At 35.9% G+C, this 21,512-nt stretch overlaps 1 protein-coding gene across 2 annotated transcripts in view; it reads right to left on the reverse strand.

Annotated features, from left to right (window-relative positions):
• The window catches only part of LOC125682219 (GTPase-activating Rap/Ran-GAP domain-like protein 3), a 117,414-nt gene that overhangs the window by 61,096 nt on the left and 34,806 nt on the right, over window positions 1-21,512 (reverse strand). Inside the window, exon 1 of one of the 2 annotated variants that reach the window (XM_048922676.2) lies at window positions 14,439-14,827. The exons of the other annotated variant lie outside the window; for it this stretch is intronic. Coding sequence (XP_048778633.1) covers window positions 14,439-14,695 — 257 coding nt within the window. The 5' untranslated portion in view covers window positions 14,696-14,827. Of the gene's footprint in view, window positions 1-14,438; window positions 14,828-21,512 lie in introns of those variants that run through there. 2 annotated transcript variants of the gene reach the window in all.

Here is a 21,512-nt window from a genome sequence, read left to right on the forward strand (position 1 = left end):
ACATGTAGATCGTGTGTTCGAGTCCAGCAGGGGTTTTAAATTTTTCTCAGATTGCTTTCCACTAAAACTGCATTTTTTTGACTAAATAAAGTAAATTTGAAAGTTCACAAATTCAAAATATTGTTATACATATCCTCCACTTTTCATCCATATCAAATTTCTCTGGTGTAGCATACCTCCTTAAGTCGTTCTTTAAACTCAAGAGAAGAAAACGGTGAATAAAACACATTGGAATTGATAAGTGATTTTGTTTGACCCATAGACCTTGAACTTTGTCCAACAAAATACCTATGCCTTGGTTAGTTTTAGAAGTTTGAAAAATGAAATGAGGAAATTTCGAATATATGTTTCTTCTCATCTGCGTACAAATATCGGTTATGCTTTTAAACTTGTACAACTTCACGTAGGTAGGTAGATAAGTAGGTAGGTAGAGAGGTTAGGTAGTTAAATAATTCCCTGTCCGACAAACTAAAATTGATTTCATAGTTTGCGCAGGAGGGGATGAAAGTGGGGGCGTCCCTCTAGAGCGAGACTTCAAGAGGGTGTTATGGCTCTAGAGTGAGTCTTCCCCCTGGGGGTAAGGTTTATTCTAGAGCACTTTTGCTGGGGGGGGGGGAGGTTCTCTAGAGCCAGACTTCCGGGGGGAAGGTTCACTCTAGAGCCAGACTTCCGCAGGAGGAAGGTTCACTCTAGAGCCAGACTTCCGCGGGGGGGGGGGGGGATGGGAGAGTCTGGCTCAAGGGGAAGGCTCACTATAGAGCCAGACTTCTGGGGGGAAGTCTCACTATGGGGGAAGTCTGGCTCTATAACACCGGCGCGAGCAGGATTCGAACTCGCGCCGACAGAGGTGAGAGGCCGTGTGATTTCGTGCGCGATGCTCTAACCACTCCGCCACGGAGGCCCCTTCTTAAAATTTGTGACTACGCAAAATTAAGGAGGTATGCTAAACCAGAGAAATTTGATGTAGATGAAAATTGGAAGATATGTATAACAATATTTTGAAGTGGAACATTTTCAAATTTATTTTATTTTGTCAAAAAATACAGTTTTAGTAGAAGGTTATCTTAAAAAAAAATTAAAACCCCTGCTGGACTCGAACATGCGACCTACAGATCAGCAGTTCGGTATTTTTGCAGTTCGATATTCTAACCTACTGAGCTACTCGGCTAGGTATTTAAATGGAAAAGGAAAAGTCAAATATTGCTGATATCGATTTTTTATCTATGCTTTTCGAGGAAGTCAGCCATTATGACGATGTAGAGTACTACCTTAAGATGTTTTATATTACAAAATCAATATTTCACTTGTTTGTGAGACTCGAGTCTTTGTTTACATAACACAGCTAAAATATTGCTTTTATTCTTGCATTCAAAAGGTCAAATATTTGGCTGTCAACATTAAATGAGTTATATTTGTAATGTTTAGCATCAAAAATGAAAAATATTTTTATCAAAAATTGTGAATCAGTCCCTTTAAGGAGGTAGGATCTCCTAACCATATCTGAAGAGTTTGACATATCGCCCAAGTAATAATAAAATGATGATATCAAATTGAAAATAAAGTCTTCAAGCTGATTTTAAAAAAATATTGCAAAGTAGAAGAAAAAAGGGGTGTAAAGATCTCCAATAGGATTTTAATTAAATCCGCTCTAACAAGCTAAGATTCTTTGTCATTCTCTTCTCGATTTGTAATTGTATGCCCAATGGAGATTGCAATAAATTGTGAATTAAAAGCAGATGTATTTGGTTTATAGTATATCAGAAATTCCCAAAACAAATCAAATACATCAAGTAAAGAATTGAACGCGATTTTACTAGCACACGTTTATAAAAGAGAGACTAGGGAATGGTGTAAAATAATTCTTAATCTCGAAGTTTATCTTCAGCAGAATGAAAGGTAAAGATATCGAACAGTGATCAATCTCATAACTCCTATAAGCAATACAAACCTCTGGATATACCAGAGGTGACTGGGATCAGGTGACTGGGATCAGGTGCCTAAGAGGTTGTTGTTGTTTTGCTGTTTTCCGCCACACTCAAGAATTTTTCAGTTATCTGGTGGCGCCTAATTTTTTTTAATTGGTAGAAGAGAGAACCCAAATACAATGTACCTGGGAAGAGATCACCGACCTTCCGAAAGTAAACTAGGAAACTTTCTCACTTACCGGCGCGAGCGGGATTCAAACCCGTGCGGACCAGAGGTGAGAGGCCGTGTGATTTTGAGCGCGATGCTCTAACCACTCGGCCATAGAGGTGCCTTGGTCGAGTAAGCATCCCCTGTCCACCGGTCACACCCGCTGTGAACCCTATATCTTGATCAAGTAAATGGAATTATCCGTAGTCAAAATCAGTGTGCCAAGAACGGCTTAACAATCGGTATGAAACACGCCAGACAGCATTGGACCCAAAGATAGATTGTATTGACAAACTAGATCATTATAACGAACACAGAATGAAATTCTGCGTGGAATTCAGGTTAGGAGAATGTATCAAAAGTTATTTTATTGAAATTAGTAAATGTACTGGAAATAAACTTAGTTTACATATGAGAATGCTTTCTTGCTTGGCCTGGGGAAATATCGATATCACTCAGTGGTGAAAAGCGAGATAACTCTCGATCATGGAACACCAAGCATTTTTTGCGAATGAACTCAAACACGAGTAAGAATTTGATGTTTGAAACCACTCATCTTATATTTACGTGAAAACATGAAACCCCTGCTGTGTATAGTTTAGATAAGGGTTCGCCTCGTGGTACACGATTTACATTTTCGGCTTCTAGAATCACTTGGTTATTTTCAACCAACCTTGCATAATATACTTGCGTTCAGGGCATTCAAGTTAATTCATATATAATAAGAATGTTCTTCTCAAGAACTAATTTTCTAGAAAGGTCAATCAATGGCAAGAAAAACTTCTTGAAACAGGGTAAAGTATCCGATAGATTCATACTATCGAAGACATACAAGCAAAGTACAAGGGAAATGTGAAACAATTCAATCTCAACCGGCATCCAACTGTCCAAAGCACAAGTTTTTTACACCAAAATTACTGATGCGTAATGTGTCATAGGTTAACATTCTACAAGATACGGTCAACATTCTACAAGATACGGTCAACATTTTCAAAAAATCCTTTTACAGATGTATCTAAGGACATAATCTACCTTTCCTACAGAATCATTCAATCCTGATGCATTCCCTAAATTCACAAAAAAGTAAATATGGAGGCGATGATTTTTTTTTTCAAATGGGGACAATCACTGAAGACGATTTTAGGTCACCTCAGGTGACCTATTACAATTGGTTGTCGTCCGTCATGCGTTAACAACTGAACATTTTTAACTTCTTCATAACTACCATTCCAATTCATTTCGAATTTGGTATGAAGCATCTATGGGACAAGGGGGACATAAATTGTAAATTTCAGGACTCCAGCACCCCTGTCATTGTAAATTTGATAACCCCAGGGGAAGGGGTTTTGGTATCGGTGTGGGACCAAAATGGTCAGTTATTAAATATATGAACAATAAAATCTTTTAACTTGTTCTTGATAGCTATCATTCCAATTCTTTTCAAATTTGATATGAAACATCTTTGGAACAATGGGGGGGGGGGGGTGTAAATTGTAAATTTCAGGATTCCTGGGGCCTTAGGGGCGGAGCAAAAACTGCCCTGAATTGACCAATTTTCAAAAATCCACCATTTCTTGTACATCCTTTTCTGCTATTCCTAAGTATGCATTTAGATTTTATACAGTATCAGCAAACTCAGAACCCCTAACCCGGGGATCATGAAATTTACGATTTTGGTAGAGGCCTTCCTGCTCTACATCATTATGCATTTAGTTTTTCTTACACATGTGCGGTTCTACAGAAGGAGATTTCGCAACCCAGGGTTTTGACTCTAGGATGGGTCCAAATTAGTCATATGTTTTAATGTTAATACACCTATTATATTATGAAAAGCTTCTCATCAGTGAATGCACTTTTGAGGGCCATGAAGTTTTATGCTGTCGCTGAACATTATAATCTAACTTAGATATTCAGAACAGGAATTTGTTATCTAGATTTCATAGTCTTTGGGAGTAGTGATACTTTTTCATTAGTACTCAGGTGACTGATAACGCCTGTGGGCCTCTTGTTTAAAAAATATGTGATTATTCTTGATAAATACATCAGTTGGTGCATATTTTGTTCGTCCTTGACTGCTTAAAGTAGTTCCACCCTCATGTGACATCATAAGATTTTGCAAAATCAATGATTTATTTATATGTATGCATGATATTGCCATAAATTTTGTTTAGTCTTTTCCAATGGCCATTATAAAAAAAAATCTTGTTAAACATAGAATATTTCAAATGTCTAAGCTATATACATGTAAATATTCACTATGTTTCAAAACATTGAATTCATGGGCAATAAGTCTGTTTTCATTGAATCCTTTATCAAGTTCATTATCTGATAGATTTTCTTTATTTTTTATAGAAATTTCGAATGATTTTGAAAAGAAACAGTTTCATGAAATTAGTATGAACACTGTTATATCGTTTTAACCAGTTTTTGTGAAATCTTGATAATGCTGTTGAAGGAAATTGCAATTTTCTGACGTTGTAAAGATAACGTGTTTGTTAAGTAAATCCAGCCATATTTGAGTCGAAACGTCGGTGGAAGCGTGAACCGTTACCGGTTCCGGCATTTACACGTTTTCCAGAATCAAAACATGAAGGTTTGCGAAGGGGAGTGGATGTAGGCTATGCCTGTCCACTTCTCTGGAGGGAGTACGTCTCCATATGAGTGAAAAATTCTCGAGAGGGACGTTAAACTAGATACAACTAGTCAATCTTCCATTGAAGGTTTTGAAGTCCTCATTTTTAAACATATCGCAGATCTGGAGATTACAGCCAGACTAAATTCAAGTAATTATTTCAAGATTCGAAATTGACACATTATATTTACTAAACAGAGAACTTCAGCCTGGATGTATATATTGTGACTGTTCGTTATCTTCACTTTTCAGTCCACGGCAGCAGGTTGACGGCGTGTTAGTTATCATTCCGCAAAAATGATACGAGTTAGATCTGTTCCTTCCATGATTTGGATATACCTGGAAGAGTTGCGTTTCCTTTCTCGTTAACGCGGATCTGGTCGTCCCACCTTATTAGAGTATTCTCAATGGAAATTTGAATAGCATACAATCAACATTTGTCAGGACAACATTGATAATGAAACGCGATATAGACGCAATGATGCGGTATGCTAATTACAAGCCCAGTTTAAGTTTGCACACCATGGCACGCATCTGCATTTATATTACGGAAATAGATATTTTCAAATGCCTGTTGAGGATACATGTACCATTATGCTGATCTATAACTTCATCGTAGACTCTGATCATTTAATATATGAACCAAATGTGCGACGTGCATTATGAATGGGTTGGAAATGAGAAATCGACTGTTATTTGTTAGAGTGGATTAGACAGAGGACAGCTATTGTACCCTGATGACCCACCGACGAGTGACTAAGACAAACCAAATATCATCATGGAGACTGAAACAGTTTATCAGTGTACTTTTACATGTTAACCGTAGACAAAAACATGAATTAATGCTTGAGTATAATTCGATTTGTAAACAATTATCACATGTAGAAATATGTACCCAAATATTAACGCAATTTGAAATGTGATGCAAAATTTCACTATCACATGTTCTAAGTAATTAATGCAGTAGGTATTAAAATTCATATGATTACACTAAACTACAAAATCGGTCATTGTGTAAATATTAAAAATCATATTTACAACTACATTTGCTTGCTCATGGTCAAATTAAAGCTTTGCCTGCAAAATAAAGCTTTGTCATGGGTTCATTTTCCCCACATAGTTTTCAACGTCTTTGACATTCAAAATGTTGTGATATTTGTACATGAAACTAGACTAATTTTATTTTCTGCTAATATTTTGGCACCCATAGACAGCTTTCATAATATTAACGATCAAGGGCGGATCCGTATGGGGAGTGGGTGGGTCCGGACCCCCTTTTTTGCGGACCAAGTTTTTTATGTTATTCAATTTTAACGAGACTTTGAGTCAAAGTGATATGAAAGATGGATACTTATATATGTAATTGCATCATACAAATTTACCACCATGGACTTTGACGTGTTTTCCTTTTCTTCAGGTCATAGGGGATTATTGTATGAAATTTTATTACACAAGCTTGCTGAAAACGAAAGGCATCATCTGGAAACCAACTCATGTAATGTATGAATTTCTGACCTTGAATTTTGAACTATTGACCTGATAATCAATAGGAGTCGTCTTCAAGTCATAGGGAGATGTTGCATGAAATTACGTTGCAAAAGCTTACAAAATGACGGACAGACTAATTTAATATTTCCCGCATTTTGCTAAAAGCGGGGAACAAAAACCTGTTCATAAATGATGTAACATACAACATGAATAATTATATAAAAAAAATAGATAATTTAGGCGTTGCAATATAAACGAGATTTGTGGATGAATTTATAATTGGTTTATGAAGCATCGTTTTTAATACATTCAAAACAAAACTTTCTCACACATCATTGAAAAGAAATTTGTTTGTAGTCTAGCAGTCTTTGATCGGAATCTACACCAAGATAATTCTCACTATAATTCTACGTAAAACTCTTCTTTATTTGAGCGTCACTCGATAATCTAGCACCTTACATGAGGATTTTTCAATAATACGTGTATTATTAATAAAATAAAATTTCAAATATCAGTGTTGCTGGTTTTACAGTTTGTCTGGATTACTGGATAAGTAAGACAAATCGAAATAGGAGGGACCGCATTAACACTAGAATACATATTAACTTTGCTGATCTGAGCTAAGTTAGACCATTAATCGTTCTTGCCATTAGAGAACGGTCGATAACTTTGTAATGCACTAACATGTCTAGTCGTAGTATGTGTATACAGAAAGCCATATTAATATGCATAGTGTATAGTTTGGTAATAATTACTGGTTTCCGAAAGCTACATATTCGATTACAGTACCGATCTTTTCAGTTTATTTCGTCAAAAAATACCACCGGCTGTAATGAACAACCTGAAGATGGCACGTGACAATTTTGAGGGATGTGACATTCTAGACAGATGGATCGCATTGATACTCGGGGGAATTCTCTGAGGCTTAGGGGATATAAAACATCTACAAAAATTGCAATGGATTGCTAAGTGTATGATGTGGTAATATTTTGGTATAATGATTAGAAACTTTAGAACAGTTCACTTTTAGTGCAAGTTCAATAAAATCACGACGTTATCGGTAGTTTATGTTATTCTCGCTAACAAGGTTGGTAACCAGGTTTAACCGATATATCTTTATATATACATTTGTGATGCATAGTGCGTCCGTTAAAAAAAACTACGAAGATGTGATTGATTGATCGTATCTTTTTAACGTCCTTCAAGAGAATTTTTCACTCACATGGAGACGTCACCAATACCAGTGAAGGGCTTCAAAGTTTAGGCCTATGCCCGACGCTTGCGGCCATTGAGCAGTGGGGGTTCTTTAGCGTGCCACACCTACTGTGACCCGGGACATCCGGTTTTAAGGTCATTTCCGAGGACCCGTGCCATTCACACCTGATGCCGAGCGTTTGGCGATGGAACTGTCACTACATGTACCTGTTTTACGACTTGGGTCTGGCACAGCCGGGATTCGAACCCCGATCTTCCGCATACGGGACAAACGCTCTATATCTAGACCACCACGGCGGTCTAGGAAGATGTGGTACCCATCGTTAGAAGTAACCAGATATTAATGAATACAGGAAAAAAAGCAAAAGGAAGTGAAGAGGAATGAAGTATCCCTTTCTATTTCTGAATTTTTGTTTTGAAATACAATTTGTAACACTCAAATATTTTCATCCCCGTTTCCCTGCACAATAAGAATTGCACACGTACCCAATAAAAATGACACACGTACCCAATAAGAATAACACACGTACCCAAAATACGTGAGATGTTTAGATGCTATGATGTTATTTTACTCACGATCGAGAATTATATACTCCTATAGAGATGTCAACTGTGGACGTGGAGGAGTCTTTAGCGTGTCCGGAGTTAAAGGTCGTACTGTTATGAAGCGCCACAAACTCTGACTGGTGCAATGGTACTCAAGGTCGTTGCAATGAGAGTTCTTATTTGTGCCTACGCCCACCATAACACTGGACCTCTGTTCGAAAGACTCGTGACTTTCACTTCTAATACCAGGGGACGGAACAGTCACTATACCAATAAACATCTTAGGTTAAACTCGGCTCCGTGAATCGAACTCAGGACTCCCGATTGCGAAGTGAGCGTCCCAACCACTAGGTTTCCACATTTTGATGTTTTGTGCATGTTGTTAATTTTTTTATATATATAACTTTAAAGATATGACGTATATCATTAATATTATTACCTTTTCATGTGGAAGATGATACAATTTCGATTAAAAGATGAAGCACTGACATGTTCCTAATTCCAGAATTGTACTCATGTGAATCTTACATGTACATAATCATATGCAATTGCTGGTGTATTAAATATGTTGTCATATTGTTGGTAGAAAAAGAGACAACGTTTTATGTAATAATATGTATTTGAAAATCGGAATTTTGTCAAGCCTTCATCGTGCCCATGGGTTTAAAGCTTCATCCTCGACATTCACTTCTACTGCCGTGTCATTGGGGAAGGAACAATCATTGCATCTCAAGCCTATTGTGGGCGGGACAAAACACACGCCTACCACAGACCACAAAACCAACATTCTTCCGATTGACCTATAGCGGCGGTGAAGAGGATTACAAAATTATTATCATTAATAGATATTTATTTATTCAGACGGTTGCAAGTCCCCGCAGACAGTGTTTCGTGAAGTTTGTCAGTTTTTGTCTTTTTCGACCGGTTATTTATAGCAAGTGTCTATCAAACTATCATTTTCAATTTACGACACTCAGTTCAGCGTGGGTATATGTTAGACTGACGCAAATGTGGAGGTCGTGGATCTTCCGTTTATATAATGAAATGCTATTCTATCATAATGTTTAATGTGAAACAAAAAAAAAAGTTGTTCCTTCTGTGCCGGAACTGTTATAGCTCAATGTTGTTTTATCCTCCATTTTGGATTTGGGCAAGAGGAAACCATTTGGTCTTCCACGAATACTCATCAAATAACCGTTTTCATACAAACAATAGCCCAATCAGACATACAGTACTATAAACTCGTATTATTAACATTGTATTCTGAGAAGATTAAACAATTCAGTTAAATTAATTAAGTCATTTTGTGTGATTTTTCTGACATTTTTGCCAAGTTTATAAAGTTGTCCATTGAAATGGAAGTTGTTTAATAAGCTTCCTTACGGTATGATATAATCAGTATATTGAATATGGTGTGACGTAATCCGTTCAATACAACGCTGCCGTTTACATGTGCATTCACAAAGTGAATGAATAATCAGAAATATTGATTATCACTTGAAAAAACTATAGTGTTAGACAATGAAATTACAATTAGTTAAAGCTGTATATGCCGTATTCTATCACCGTAGGAATAAAAAGTATGTATTTTAAATCAAGCTACATAAGTTATACACTTTCTGCAAATTACACAATTTAACTCAATTGGATTAAAAAGTAATCAAGCTAATTTTCTATCTAATAATGTATTCTCCGAGTCGGAAGTGAACGCTCCATTTAGAAATATTTATGATTACGTGACGTTGCACGCAGAATTTCGAAAGTAAACAACTCCAATGGAACGTGAAAGCGTATACGGACTGCAGGCTGTTGACGGGACACATTTAGCGATACAGACAGTCAGACGGAATTAAACAGGTTAGATAGAACCACTAAGCAACAGAAGGGGAGTTAAATTTTATATTTAACATGAAATCACCATTCAGTACTTATAGGTTATAGACTTTGTATGGGAAAATATGACGACCGAGTTTTTTGGCGCGTAGACGGACCGAGCTTGCGAGGTCCGTTCGCGACAAAAAACGAGGTCGTCATATTTCCCATACAAAGTCTATAACCTTTTTATTATATACTTTCAATTTCATTTAGAAACTAACAATAATTCTATTTTTAACAATAACTTTATCGGTTTAACTGAGTAAAAGATGAAAAACACGAAAAATTTGAAAATTAACGGCGTAGAAATTTGATTGTGACGTAATGTTTGCGGGCTGGAATGTTTCCGGGTGCCCGCAAACTTTTAAAGAAAAAAGAAGAGATGAAATTGAAAGTATATAATAATTCTATATACCGTAATTCCAGTGATGTTTCTAAGAATATTTTTCTGGCAACCATAAACGTCTCTCCATCATAGATATGCACTACTAGAAAATCATCATTTTCTCCTTACATTTAGTAGACTGGGGCCAATTTCACAAAACCGTCTTACGACAAAGATATGTCTTAAGACTAAAATTTGTAATAAGATACATCATAGCTGTTTCACAGAAATGTAATATCTTAAGATAATCTTTAGATTGTTAGAAATCTTAAGACATCCAGATATTTGTCTTAAGTCTATACTGAACATGGTGGTGGTCTATGTTTTGCTAGGAAATAGATAGCTTATATCCGGAGGGAATGTGGTTTCAGGGATAGAAACAATATTATCTATTAGACTATATGGAGGATGTGGACATAATTGATAAGCTTCGTATACCGCGACATGTGATCTTTGTGATGAACTCAATATTCGTTTAGAATATTACACCGCCAACTTTTTCCTACTTCCGATTCTTAGGCATGTCCATTTATTCTTCATTTCTTTCCCCAACCGGGCATAATCTGTTGAATTTACTGCATTGACTTTAGAAGTAACATTTCCCCAAGTTTCCTTCATTGCATTCAGTTTTGTTTTAAAAAACAACTGTCTTTTCTTTTCTCCACATCTTGAGTCAATATTGATATTTCACTAGGTGAAAAATGTGGATATCGTCTCATAGACATATTTTAAAAATATTTTGGAACCGATTTATCTGAACACACGGACTTCGAAGTCGCTCTGTGGGCACAAGTAAACGCATTCGAATATTACAAATAATTTGTAGACACAAAAGCAGTAATGGATAAATTCATTTCTTCACGTTCTTATCTTTGGTAGTTTTCGTACTTTTTCGTTTTATTCAGTGATTGGCTTTTTAACGTAGGAACGCTTTCGCGCATAGTACATAAATGTATAATCGAACACGCGTTTTATTCGATTAGTGTGACATTCGTTATAGGTTTGCTCAAGTACATGCAATACCTGTGTCTTCGTTTTCCCAACCCACTCACGCCCTTGATTACGGAACTTTTTTTTTTATTCAGAATGTTATTTTGTTATGCAAAAGTGCGACGTTGCGAAGGTGTAATGAACACATCAATCCTATTATTGTATTTCATATTCAAATTACATGCAGTTAAGAAAACATTTATTTTCGGTTGAATGGAACGAGGGAGAATATATACATACATATATACATAGATCATGATTTCACGTTTAGTGTTTTGATATAGACGTTTTCATAAAACACCATTCAATATTTTCATTTTGTATCACAATTTCTGTAATCAAATGATACACAAACCGAGCATAACTTTTGATTGATTATATCTTTTTAACGTCTCTCTCAAGAATCTTTCACTCATATGGAGACGTCACCAAGACGGTGAAGGGCTGCAAATTTAGACCTTTACTCGGCGCTTACGGCCATTGAGCAGTGCGGGGTCTTTAGCGTGCCACACCTACTAGCTGTGACACGGGACATGCCTTTTTAAGGTCATCTCCGAGCACACACTTGATGCCGAGCGTTCGGTGATTGAACTGTCACTGTCTGTTTTAACGACTTAGGTCTGTCGTGGCCGGGATTCGAACCTAGACCCTCCGCATGCTGGGCGAACGCTCTACCTCTAGACCACCGTGTAACTTGAAATACAGCGTAACGTGTAAAATCACATAATTTAGAAAAGAAGTACAATGTATTTGAAAAATCTTATAAATACAATAAATCATTACAAATGACTAAAATTGTAATATTTCAACTTCCTATTTATATTCTTATATACTTTAATCTTTCTACATGTACTAGCATTTAAATTGACCCATGCAGTTAAAAGATGATAAAAGACACACGTTATTTTACAATGTAACAGTACGTGCATAACAACGTCACAATATCTATCTTAAGATTTCTTTTAAGTTAGAATAGTTTTGTGAAACGGTACTGCTGTATCTTATGATTGTCATAAGTCAGATCTTAGGACACTATTATGATATATCTTATGACATATCTTACGATAGTTTTGTAAAACCCGGCCCAGTACTCCTTTAATACTCATAATATGTATGTGATTTGTCGAAATTGTGAAATCATTCTAGTTTTCATAGTTGATCATACTGACAAAACTTTGGTCTAGTTTTTAACATTAAAAATGCTGTTTAATACGGCACATACCTGTATACCTTTAAAATTGAATTATAAGGCAACAAAACGATTAGTATATCTCTAACAAAAACAAAAAACTACAGGGATAGTAAGCATGGTATATATTATTTTTATTAACAATAACATTAAAGTTTTTACTTAAATGCATGTATATCACGGGTAACATGTATTACGATAGCAAATGAAAGTTTTTACGACAACACATAAAAATTTAAGCTATGGTAAATTCTATCTACTATAAAATATTTGTTAGATTAATTTAATTGTCAAAAGTTATATACGAACATCCCAATTCGACTTAATGATACTGAATACATTCTTGTAACATCGATATTTTTGCGATACGTACATGTATAGTCGCAATACACAAGTATTGATATTTGGAAGTAGTGAAGTTATTCAGATAAGAATAAGGGAATCATTAAATCTGTCATATGTGGATCCCGCAAAATTCGCGAACGCCGTTTTCATTTTCGCGAATCAATAAGCATTGGAATTTGATAATACAGCGTAGAAGAGTTAAAACGGCTCTATTCTCGACAAACTTCTCAAGACAATGGATTGTTAATGTACTATCAAATGGCCAGCGTCATTCGTTATTGCATGTTACACAATCAACTTACTCCATCACTATTGATTTAAAACCGTTTGCTATAAAAGCGAAATGACGAATTACGATATTATACTTGATGTACTAATTTTAAACCTACTTCAAAAATTACGCAGTATGCCTAATGGCTACCTTTATGTTTCGTTTTCATGCGATGCCATTTAACAGTGGTTTTCATAGATTCTGTTCAGAATTCTCTTAGATGGCCTTAAAAAGCAGCATTGATTGCACTCTCTGCAGATGCCGTTATATCACTCCGAAGGCGCCTTCGATAAATGGACATTAGTAACTATTATGGGGAAATTCACGACCACCATTCCATGTTTGGGTTTTTTCTACATAGAGCTGTCCAAAGTATCACTTTAGCTCTAACCTATAATTGTGATACTCTACTATATCGAATGATTATCGGTCGTCTGCAGCGACATATATAGGACGTAGGTTTACCATTGAACGATACTTTATATCTAACAGGCAAGTGCTGCTAAATGAGTGAAATATATAATTTTATCCTTTCATTTCCCCCGTGTCTGAAGGGTTTCACACACTCAAAACTTCCAAAAAATCAATATATTTAAGAGAGCATTGCAAGATGCATTGCATATCATACAAAGACAGAAAGCGCACTTAAAAATGAATTTCGATTTATTTTTTTTAAAAAAGTAATCATATCTCATTATGGCATCACTCAACATGCTACAGATTGTATTGTTTATTATCAATGGATGTCAAAGTGCTCGAATTCCACTGCCAAAATTCAAAACTTTATTACAACTTCCGTTTTAAGCTGAATCGCTATCATATCGTCGGCTACATGATTTGTAAGTATTCCTGTTCAAACAGTCATCTACCATTGCTCACATCTATTGTTCTTCATTTCGGATATTGATACTTGGTGGATTTTCATGTCTGAAAACATTACAATTTACAGCGCGTCAAATTATATTACATCCGGAAACATAAAAACGCTGAGATAGTGGTCCAAAGTGCCGCGGACGTATATGAAATACAGATAATATTGGATAAGAATGAATATGCGGGTCACTAATAATATGTTAGTGAAATTGAGATACTGAACTTTGTTTTATTATTTAATTGCCGTTTAATGATATAAAAAAAAAATACAAAGAAAATGAAGTAATATCTTACTTTTTTTAACGTTTATTTCCTAACCACCGCCATGAAAATAAGGAGAAATAAGAACAAAACCACTGAAACAATTACAGTAACAGGAACCGCCGAGGTCGGGGAAGTTCCATGTCATTGTCTAGAATAACCATACTGGTACGGATAAAGGCAGCTGACAAAAATGAATTGGACGAGCCCAGCTTTTGTTTAACTTTCAACTTACCCACCATAACATGACAAGGGATTTGATCTTGTAGCACTTAGAGCGCGATGTCCCACGGTCGCTTGGGGTACCTTCAACGTTTCCTTCGCTGTGATAGTAGGCATGGCGCTCTCTTTCTTTCTGCGTCTTTTAATTGATGAAAATGTTCTCTTTAGTTTGTCTTTAAATGAAATCTCATCTTCATCCGGAATGTTAAGATTCTGAAGAGAGTTTGAAAATGTTTTGTCGATAGGTGTGGACAACATGCTGGCACTCATTTATTCGGTCAAAAGGAACATATATCCAACACCATCCCACGTTTGAAGGCAATTATCCCTTTCTCGGCAATACCTATTGTATACACGGTATTTTATAACTGTCGTGTTGTAACGGGTTTTCCGCTGAAGTTTCCGTTAAAGCATCGGAAATTGCTCCGTTTCATCTTGAGAATCAGTCTTTATATAAGACTCGTTGATTTAGCAGGTTCTGATTCACAATTAAAAGCATTGGATGCTCCGTGTGGAAGCTCAGTTTCAGTTTGCTGTCTACAGCCTGCCTTTAAACGGATCAGTGTGTTGTAGGTATATTCTATTGATCCAATTTCTCAACAGCTATCTTACCGGCCAATACGAGAGAAATGAAGGAAAAGTAGGCATAACAAGAGTTGACGACATTCTTCTTCAATATCAATCTCTTATTCACATGTAATTCGTCCTCTGTGTCACCGCCGCATATATACTATGTCCGATCAATTTTCATTTGATAATGAAATCGGTGAGAGTAACCGAAACTCTTGTTTTTTTTTTCTGTCTGAAATATATCGCCATGATTAAATTGTATGAATTTTGACACTGTCAGTATATGAAAAGTGTCATTTTACACGTGAAATACAAGACTGGCACAGCAATTTTATCATGTAAAAGTCCTCCATATGACGCTTTAGAATAGCAAGATCAAAAACCAGTATCGGATCAAGCAATCAATCCTACAATAATCGACCAAACCACTACAAAGCAGAATTCAGCATCGAAACTCGGCCTAATCCGTCTATTGCCACCTGCATTGTGTTGGTTGTGATAGAAATTCTACTTGAAAGGCGCCGTGGTCCGATGTAGAGTTTTGAATATCATTTGCCTGTTATTCAGTGTACCATATTCTTTAATAATTTAATGACAGGGAGTACTTTGCCATTGATCCTATCAATATTTTATGACTGCTATGAATTGTACATACGGCAAAATACACTTATAAATACTATTAATCTATTTCTTTGATTGTGGTGGATTTATGAGTATTACAAAGGGTTGGTTTTTTTTTAAATTTCTGACAATAGGAGACTTTGTTGGCATATGTAATTTTGTTAACTTTTTCTGAACGTCCGTAAAATGACACATTTTGAGAGGGTATGACTTTGATGGCGGAAGAAGTACTCGGTCACAAAATAACCTTTGGGAACCTAAAAATAATTTTCAAGCATTCAGATATATGTCAGTTTTTGGGATTGATGTCTGTTTTGGGATTGCAAACGCCAGTCCCGAATCAGTAATGCACTTAAAACGACAGCCACTCGTGTGTAAAGGATCTCAACATTTCTCTTGACGATTAATGAACGTTTTTGTTATATAGTTTTTAAACACGGAATTCTCCTTCAGTAACATTGTTCACAATTTGAGCATTGTCAAAGGAAAGCGATTTTATTGCAATTTTATGCATTGCGTTTAATAGTTTGGCAATGCATATATAGATGTATACTTTTTTTCGTACAGTAACCGAGGCTTTTACTTGTAGAAATAGGATGGCGACCAGACTAATGGGAACCTTGAATTTAATTCAATATTCAAACTTCTTTCAAGATATGATCCAAAACATTTAACTAAAAAATTTTGTAGGGTTATTGCTTCAAAGAGACTTTATGGGTTTAAAATGGAAATGGTCTGGGGTCGAAATGACTGGTTAACTACAGTACTTTAACATGGCTACGTCAACAAACGAAATAATTCGAAGCTGGGAGTGTTCGGTTCGCATGGGGCTTTAATGAATGTTTGAAGGTATGTTTGGACACATATTGATATCAAATTTTTGAGACGGTGATGCAATAATCCAATGCCTCAACCGTGCAAAGATGTTTCTGCGCTTTGGGATGGGTGTGTAGCTCTCTGGTCTGTCCCGATATTTTCCCAGATACGTACATATCTACATCTAACTTTATTTCCGCTCTTCCAATGATTTAAATACAAAGAACTGCTTAAAAAAAATAAAAACCTACATGCAAACAATTTCAATCCAAACACTTTATGCGCAGACGATGCGTTACGTTTTTCAGAAGGAAACTATCATCAAATATGTACACAGTGTCTTACATGGTATACAATTCAACCTTTGTAGCAACACAACATTTGACATAATTTTGCGAAACATGCGCGTATGGAAATAGCAGAATTGTTTCGTCAGTATGGTACAGGACATGTAATCCAGATCATGTGGTTTGGAAAACACGGACCCCTAGATATACCAGAGGTGGGATCAGGTGTAAGCATCTCCTGTCGACCGGTCACACACACCGTGATCCCAATCGTAACTACTCGGCTATTTCCGTAACCACAAATAAACCTCGTATGTGGATCGACGCCATCAGAGTCTGTTGTCATGTGTACACAAATGTAACTATGACGTCACAGTGTTACGTTACAATATGAAACGCGAGCTTTCAAATACATCTAATATATCACACATATCTAAGGTATTGTACCACTATCAATATCCACTTATATGTTTATGTATTAGAGTAAATAAGAGGTTTATGATACCAAAACTGAATCTGTGGTAAAAAATATCAATAACACATTATACAGGGATTCGGTTCTGGCCTGTTAACCTCATCCACAGGCGCACTTCCGGAGAAGAAATGCATCGATTTGATGCAATTCTTGCGCCGATCCACGTCCGAATTCTTACCGATTACGGAAAAGGACAAGCGCGTGATCCCTGTATCTTGATTAATTAAACGGAGAAATCCGTAGTCAAAATCAGTGTGCCAAGAAGAGCCTAACAATCGGTATGAAATACGTCAGACGGCGCTTGAACCAATGATACATGTAGGTTGTATTGGCAAACTAGAACATTATAACGACCATAGAATTTGCGAAAAAACAGAGTTTAAACCAGACTGTTGAAATCCCTGTAACATCGACTTGTTTGTCAGTGGCCTGCCTCGATTTAAAAACTGATAATACACAGAACAAGCTCTTGCGTACCGAATCAGTTAAGAAATATAAACACCATATGCAGGTGATAATGGAAAATTACTACATAGACATGGAAAGTTGACGATGGAGAAGCTGAAATCATCCCGTTTGTCAAAGTTGTGTGGTTAGGTTGCCGTTATTATTTATTTCCAATAAAATGTCTAAGTATGAAGCAGATTTGAGGGACTCTGATATCTTTTATTTCAAGTTCATAGGGATATATCTATAAACAATAATTATTTTCATTCATATGTCGATTCGGTATATCGAATCGACATATGAATGAAATTATTGTTAATAGATAAAACGTTGTTGATATATCTAAATGTCGAATTGACGACCATAGAAAGAGATTTTTCTTGTCATGTAACAGCTTTTGAATAAAATCTGCTTCATAAGAATATGAAAACAGGTCAGCTAACAAAGGAACGCCATTCGGGCCCATGGGAATTCCACCACCGAAGACTACAAAGATATTGTCAATGAGGAACTCCAGTATTTTTTAAATTTCTACTTCAGAGTAATTGTGCGTGGAATCAGCGGTGTTTTTAAGAAAGTAAATGTTTGAATGACTGATCACTAGATATCGTAAACATTTCCTTTTTCCATTTTTTGTTGAAGAAGCGACTATCTATGATGTCAAAATGTCTAGTCTTTGATTTATCGTGAGGGATGGTCGTGTAAAGTGTTGAAAACTCGTACGTTTTGATGTAGATTTGAGAAAAGATTTGACATCATATACATGTAAAGGTACTGTAAAGTTTATTTGTAATTAAAAGATTTGGATGTAATAGTAGGAGTATAGTTTTATGAAATACAGGGTGTAGCCATTCGAAAAGATTATCATCCATAACGCGCGGTGGTTTAAAGAGCCTGTGGTTGGTAACATCCATAATTATAGAATCAAGTCTGTATTCTTGTGTTGAAAATTCAAATTTGGACTAGTTTTGGCTTTTTCAAATAACGTATTCAAAACTTTAAAACCAGCAGTCATACTGGTCTTATAATGATCTAATTATGCAAATGCATCTTGTCATTGGGTCGAATGCCATCGTGCGTGTTTTATACCAATTGTTAGGCCGTTATTTACACCATGCTATTGACTGCGGATTACTCCAATTACTCTATCAAGATATAGGGCTCACGGCGGGGGTAACTAAATTAACACGTGATGCTTATTCCTCTTCGGCGCCTGGTCCCACCACTTGCGTTTCAAGGGGTACATGTTTGCCACACCCTGAATTTTGTATTTTTAAAAAAAGATTTATGAGATTGATCACTGTTCGTTATTTTTAATTTTTCACTCATCAGATCTCATGCGATTTACTCACTGTTCGTTATCTTCACCTTTCATTCAACAGGTTAATGCTGATTGATCTCATTGCTCGTGGGTAATCCGATTTATATACATGTGTATGTACAGTATATGTTTGGTATTGAAATAGCGTATTGCATGGGCAGACTAATTAATATTCAATATAGTAATAAACTTGTAGCAATATGTTTATATATTAATGTCATGAAGACGCTGGTTAGTAAAATCCTAAAATGCATACATTTAAGGCAAATGTATGTTTGTATTAATTGTATTTCCTCCCTCGACAAGATGTTTTGTATTTATATTTTTGTATACACTTGTTTGGTTAATTTTGACATATACATCTGTGTTTAATTTTTACAAATTCCTAGACATTGTGAGTAAGAATTTTGAATATAGTGAAAAATGTTTAAGAATTGCTATTCTGGGATTTGTATACGAGAAGTAAATTTTGACTTCTTCGAGGAAAACTTTTGAAAATTTATTTCTGCAATTCTATATACGTGTGAAGTTGTATAATAACAAATCAGTTAGGTTTTGTCTGTGACATTCAGTAAACAGAGCTGAAAATTCCCGTCAAAGATCAGAAGGAACTTCAAAGAGCCGTGATGAAAGGAAATTCTTATTAAGAAATAGCCACAGGCTGCCATCTTACAATTCAAAGGTAAAGAAGTTAAAGAGCATCAGATGCTTGCACATCATAACGACAATGTTTTCAATTACTCATTTGATTAGTTATATTCCCTTTTTTTCTCTTTATGGACATCAATTGTTGATAATAAGGAAACCCTCATTTGGTTCATTTATACATATACATGCAAGTAGTTAATATATAATCGTGTTTTGCTTCAATTTAAGAGTTATTTTTAAGTCTGTCAATCCCAATCTCTTGTAATACGTACATGTATGTATCCATTTCGGTTTGCAAAAGTAAACACATAAAGTAGAAATGTTCGACTGTCGGTTTACAACATGGAGGTGATGAGAAATAAGGCTCTAATTAAAGCCAGACTGTCTCTTTTTTTTCTTAACCTTTGGTCTTATGTTTGCTCGAGGAAACATCAAATAAGGAAGTGATTAATTTACTGTGGTACTCTGTCAATAACATTATTCACTGATGGAGTCTCTCACAAATGAGTTTTGGAAACTAGATTGTTAAAAATAAAAAGACACAATCCTCTCACAGGCGAATATAATCTAAAATAAATACTATATTAGAAGGCAGGTTTTTGTTCCAGCGATCTTCTCCAACCACGGAGTGGTAAACTGTTATTTTATGTTACCATGTTTGGCCATGATATTTATACATGTATATACATCATGACCTCCTCTTGGTATTACCACAGCTTTCTTAATCATGTAACTTGTATGCGTGACGCAAGTTTTCGTCTGCAATATAAAATAAATGCTTAAGTTTTGATATTCGGAAACGACGCCCATCAACATATGTAAAAATTGTTAAATTGGACTCCATAAATAGGAGAGGGGGGGGGGGGGGGGTCCAGCAAACTCGAAAGTAGCATAGATACCATCAGAAGATATAGACCATCTTACGCAAAATCCAGCTACTTTCAGCTATATGCATGTAGTCCAGTTGGGCATGTCATTCTGGTGGTATCGAAGAAAGGTGAAGATAAGGAACAGTGATCAATCTCATAACTCCTATGAGCAACACAAAATAGAGAGTTGGGTAAACACGGACTCCTGGACACATCAGGGGTGGGATCAGAGAGCCGGTATTTTCTCTCATTTTTGTGTCTGCTTAAATTTATGATTAATCTAAAGTCTGTTAACAAAGTACAAGGAAATATCCAATAGACAATTCCACTGAAACATTTTTATACTGAGATCAACCCTACTCCTACAATCGCGGGTTGGATCTTGTGTAATTAAAGTGGTGGGCATTCTTTGAATACAGCGTAATCATATAATACACATCTATCTGTGATTGTAACAACTGCTAAGTCGGGTTTCTAATGCCTCCCACCTCCACCATCTAAAGTGATACATTAATTACGGCTTATCGTGTAATTTTGATATCGATTGACTTCAATGTGTACTATGATGCTTAATTAGGCAACGTGCTTCTGATCCCCTTATCGAAAGTTGACATCAATTGCTCGTCTCGCTATATTCGCTGGATATGCTGTCAATAACGTGACTCAAGACGCTCGTGAACCTTGTCAAGAAACAGTTCATTAAATTTGGAAAGTGCATTATTCCTTTTTTGTTTGAGTCAAATTCACTCTTGAAGAATTTTTAAACTTATGAAATTGCTAAAAAGAAAATAAAGCAACCAACCAAACAACTCCCTACTTAATTACAACATACGAGTAACAGTGGAAATCAAGCCATACAATGGCTTATGTAAATCCGGTCTCAATTAGCCTTACACATACTATTAGGTATTTCGTTATTGCGTATTCACAGCGTATCGATATACCGGGTACATGTCAGAAAGAAGGAACGTCACAGCAGTGCATCCTTACCTAATTATGCGTAGTACATACGCGACTGCGTTGATACGTCATA

This window comes from Ostrea edulis, chromosome 2 (genome assembly GCF_947568905.1).
Source record: "Ostrea edulis chromosome 2, xbOstEdul1.1, whole genome shotgun sequence".
NCBI lineage: Eukaryota > Metazoa > Mollusca > Bivalvia > Ostreida > Ostreidae > Ostrea > Ostrea edulis.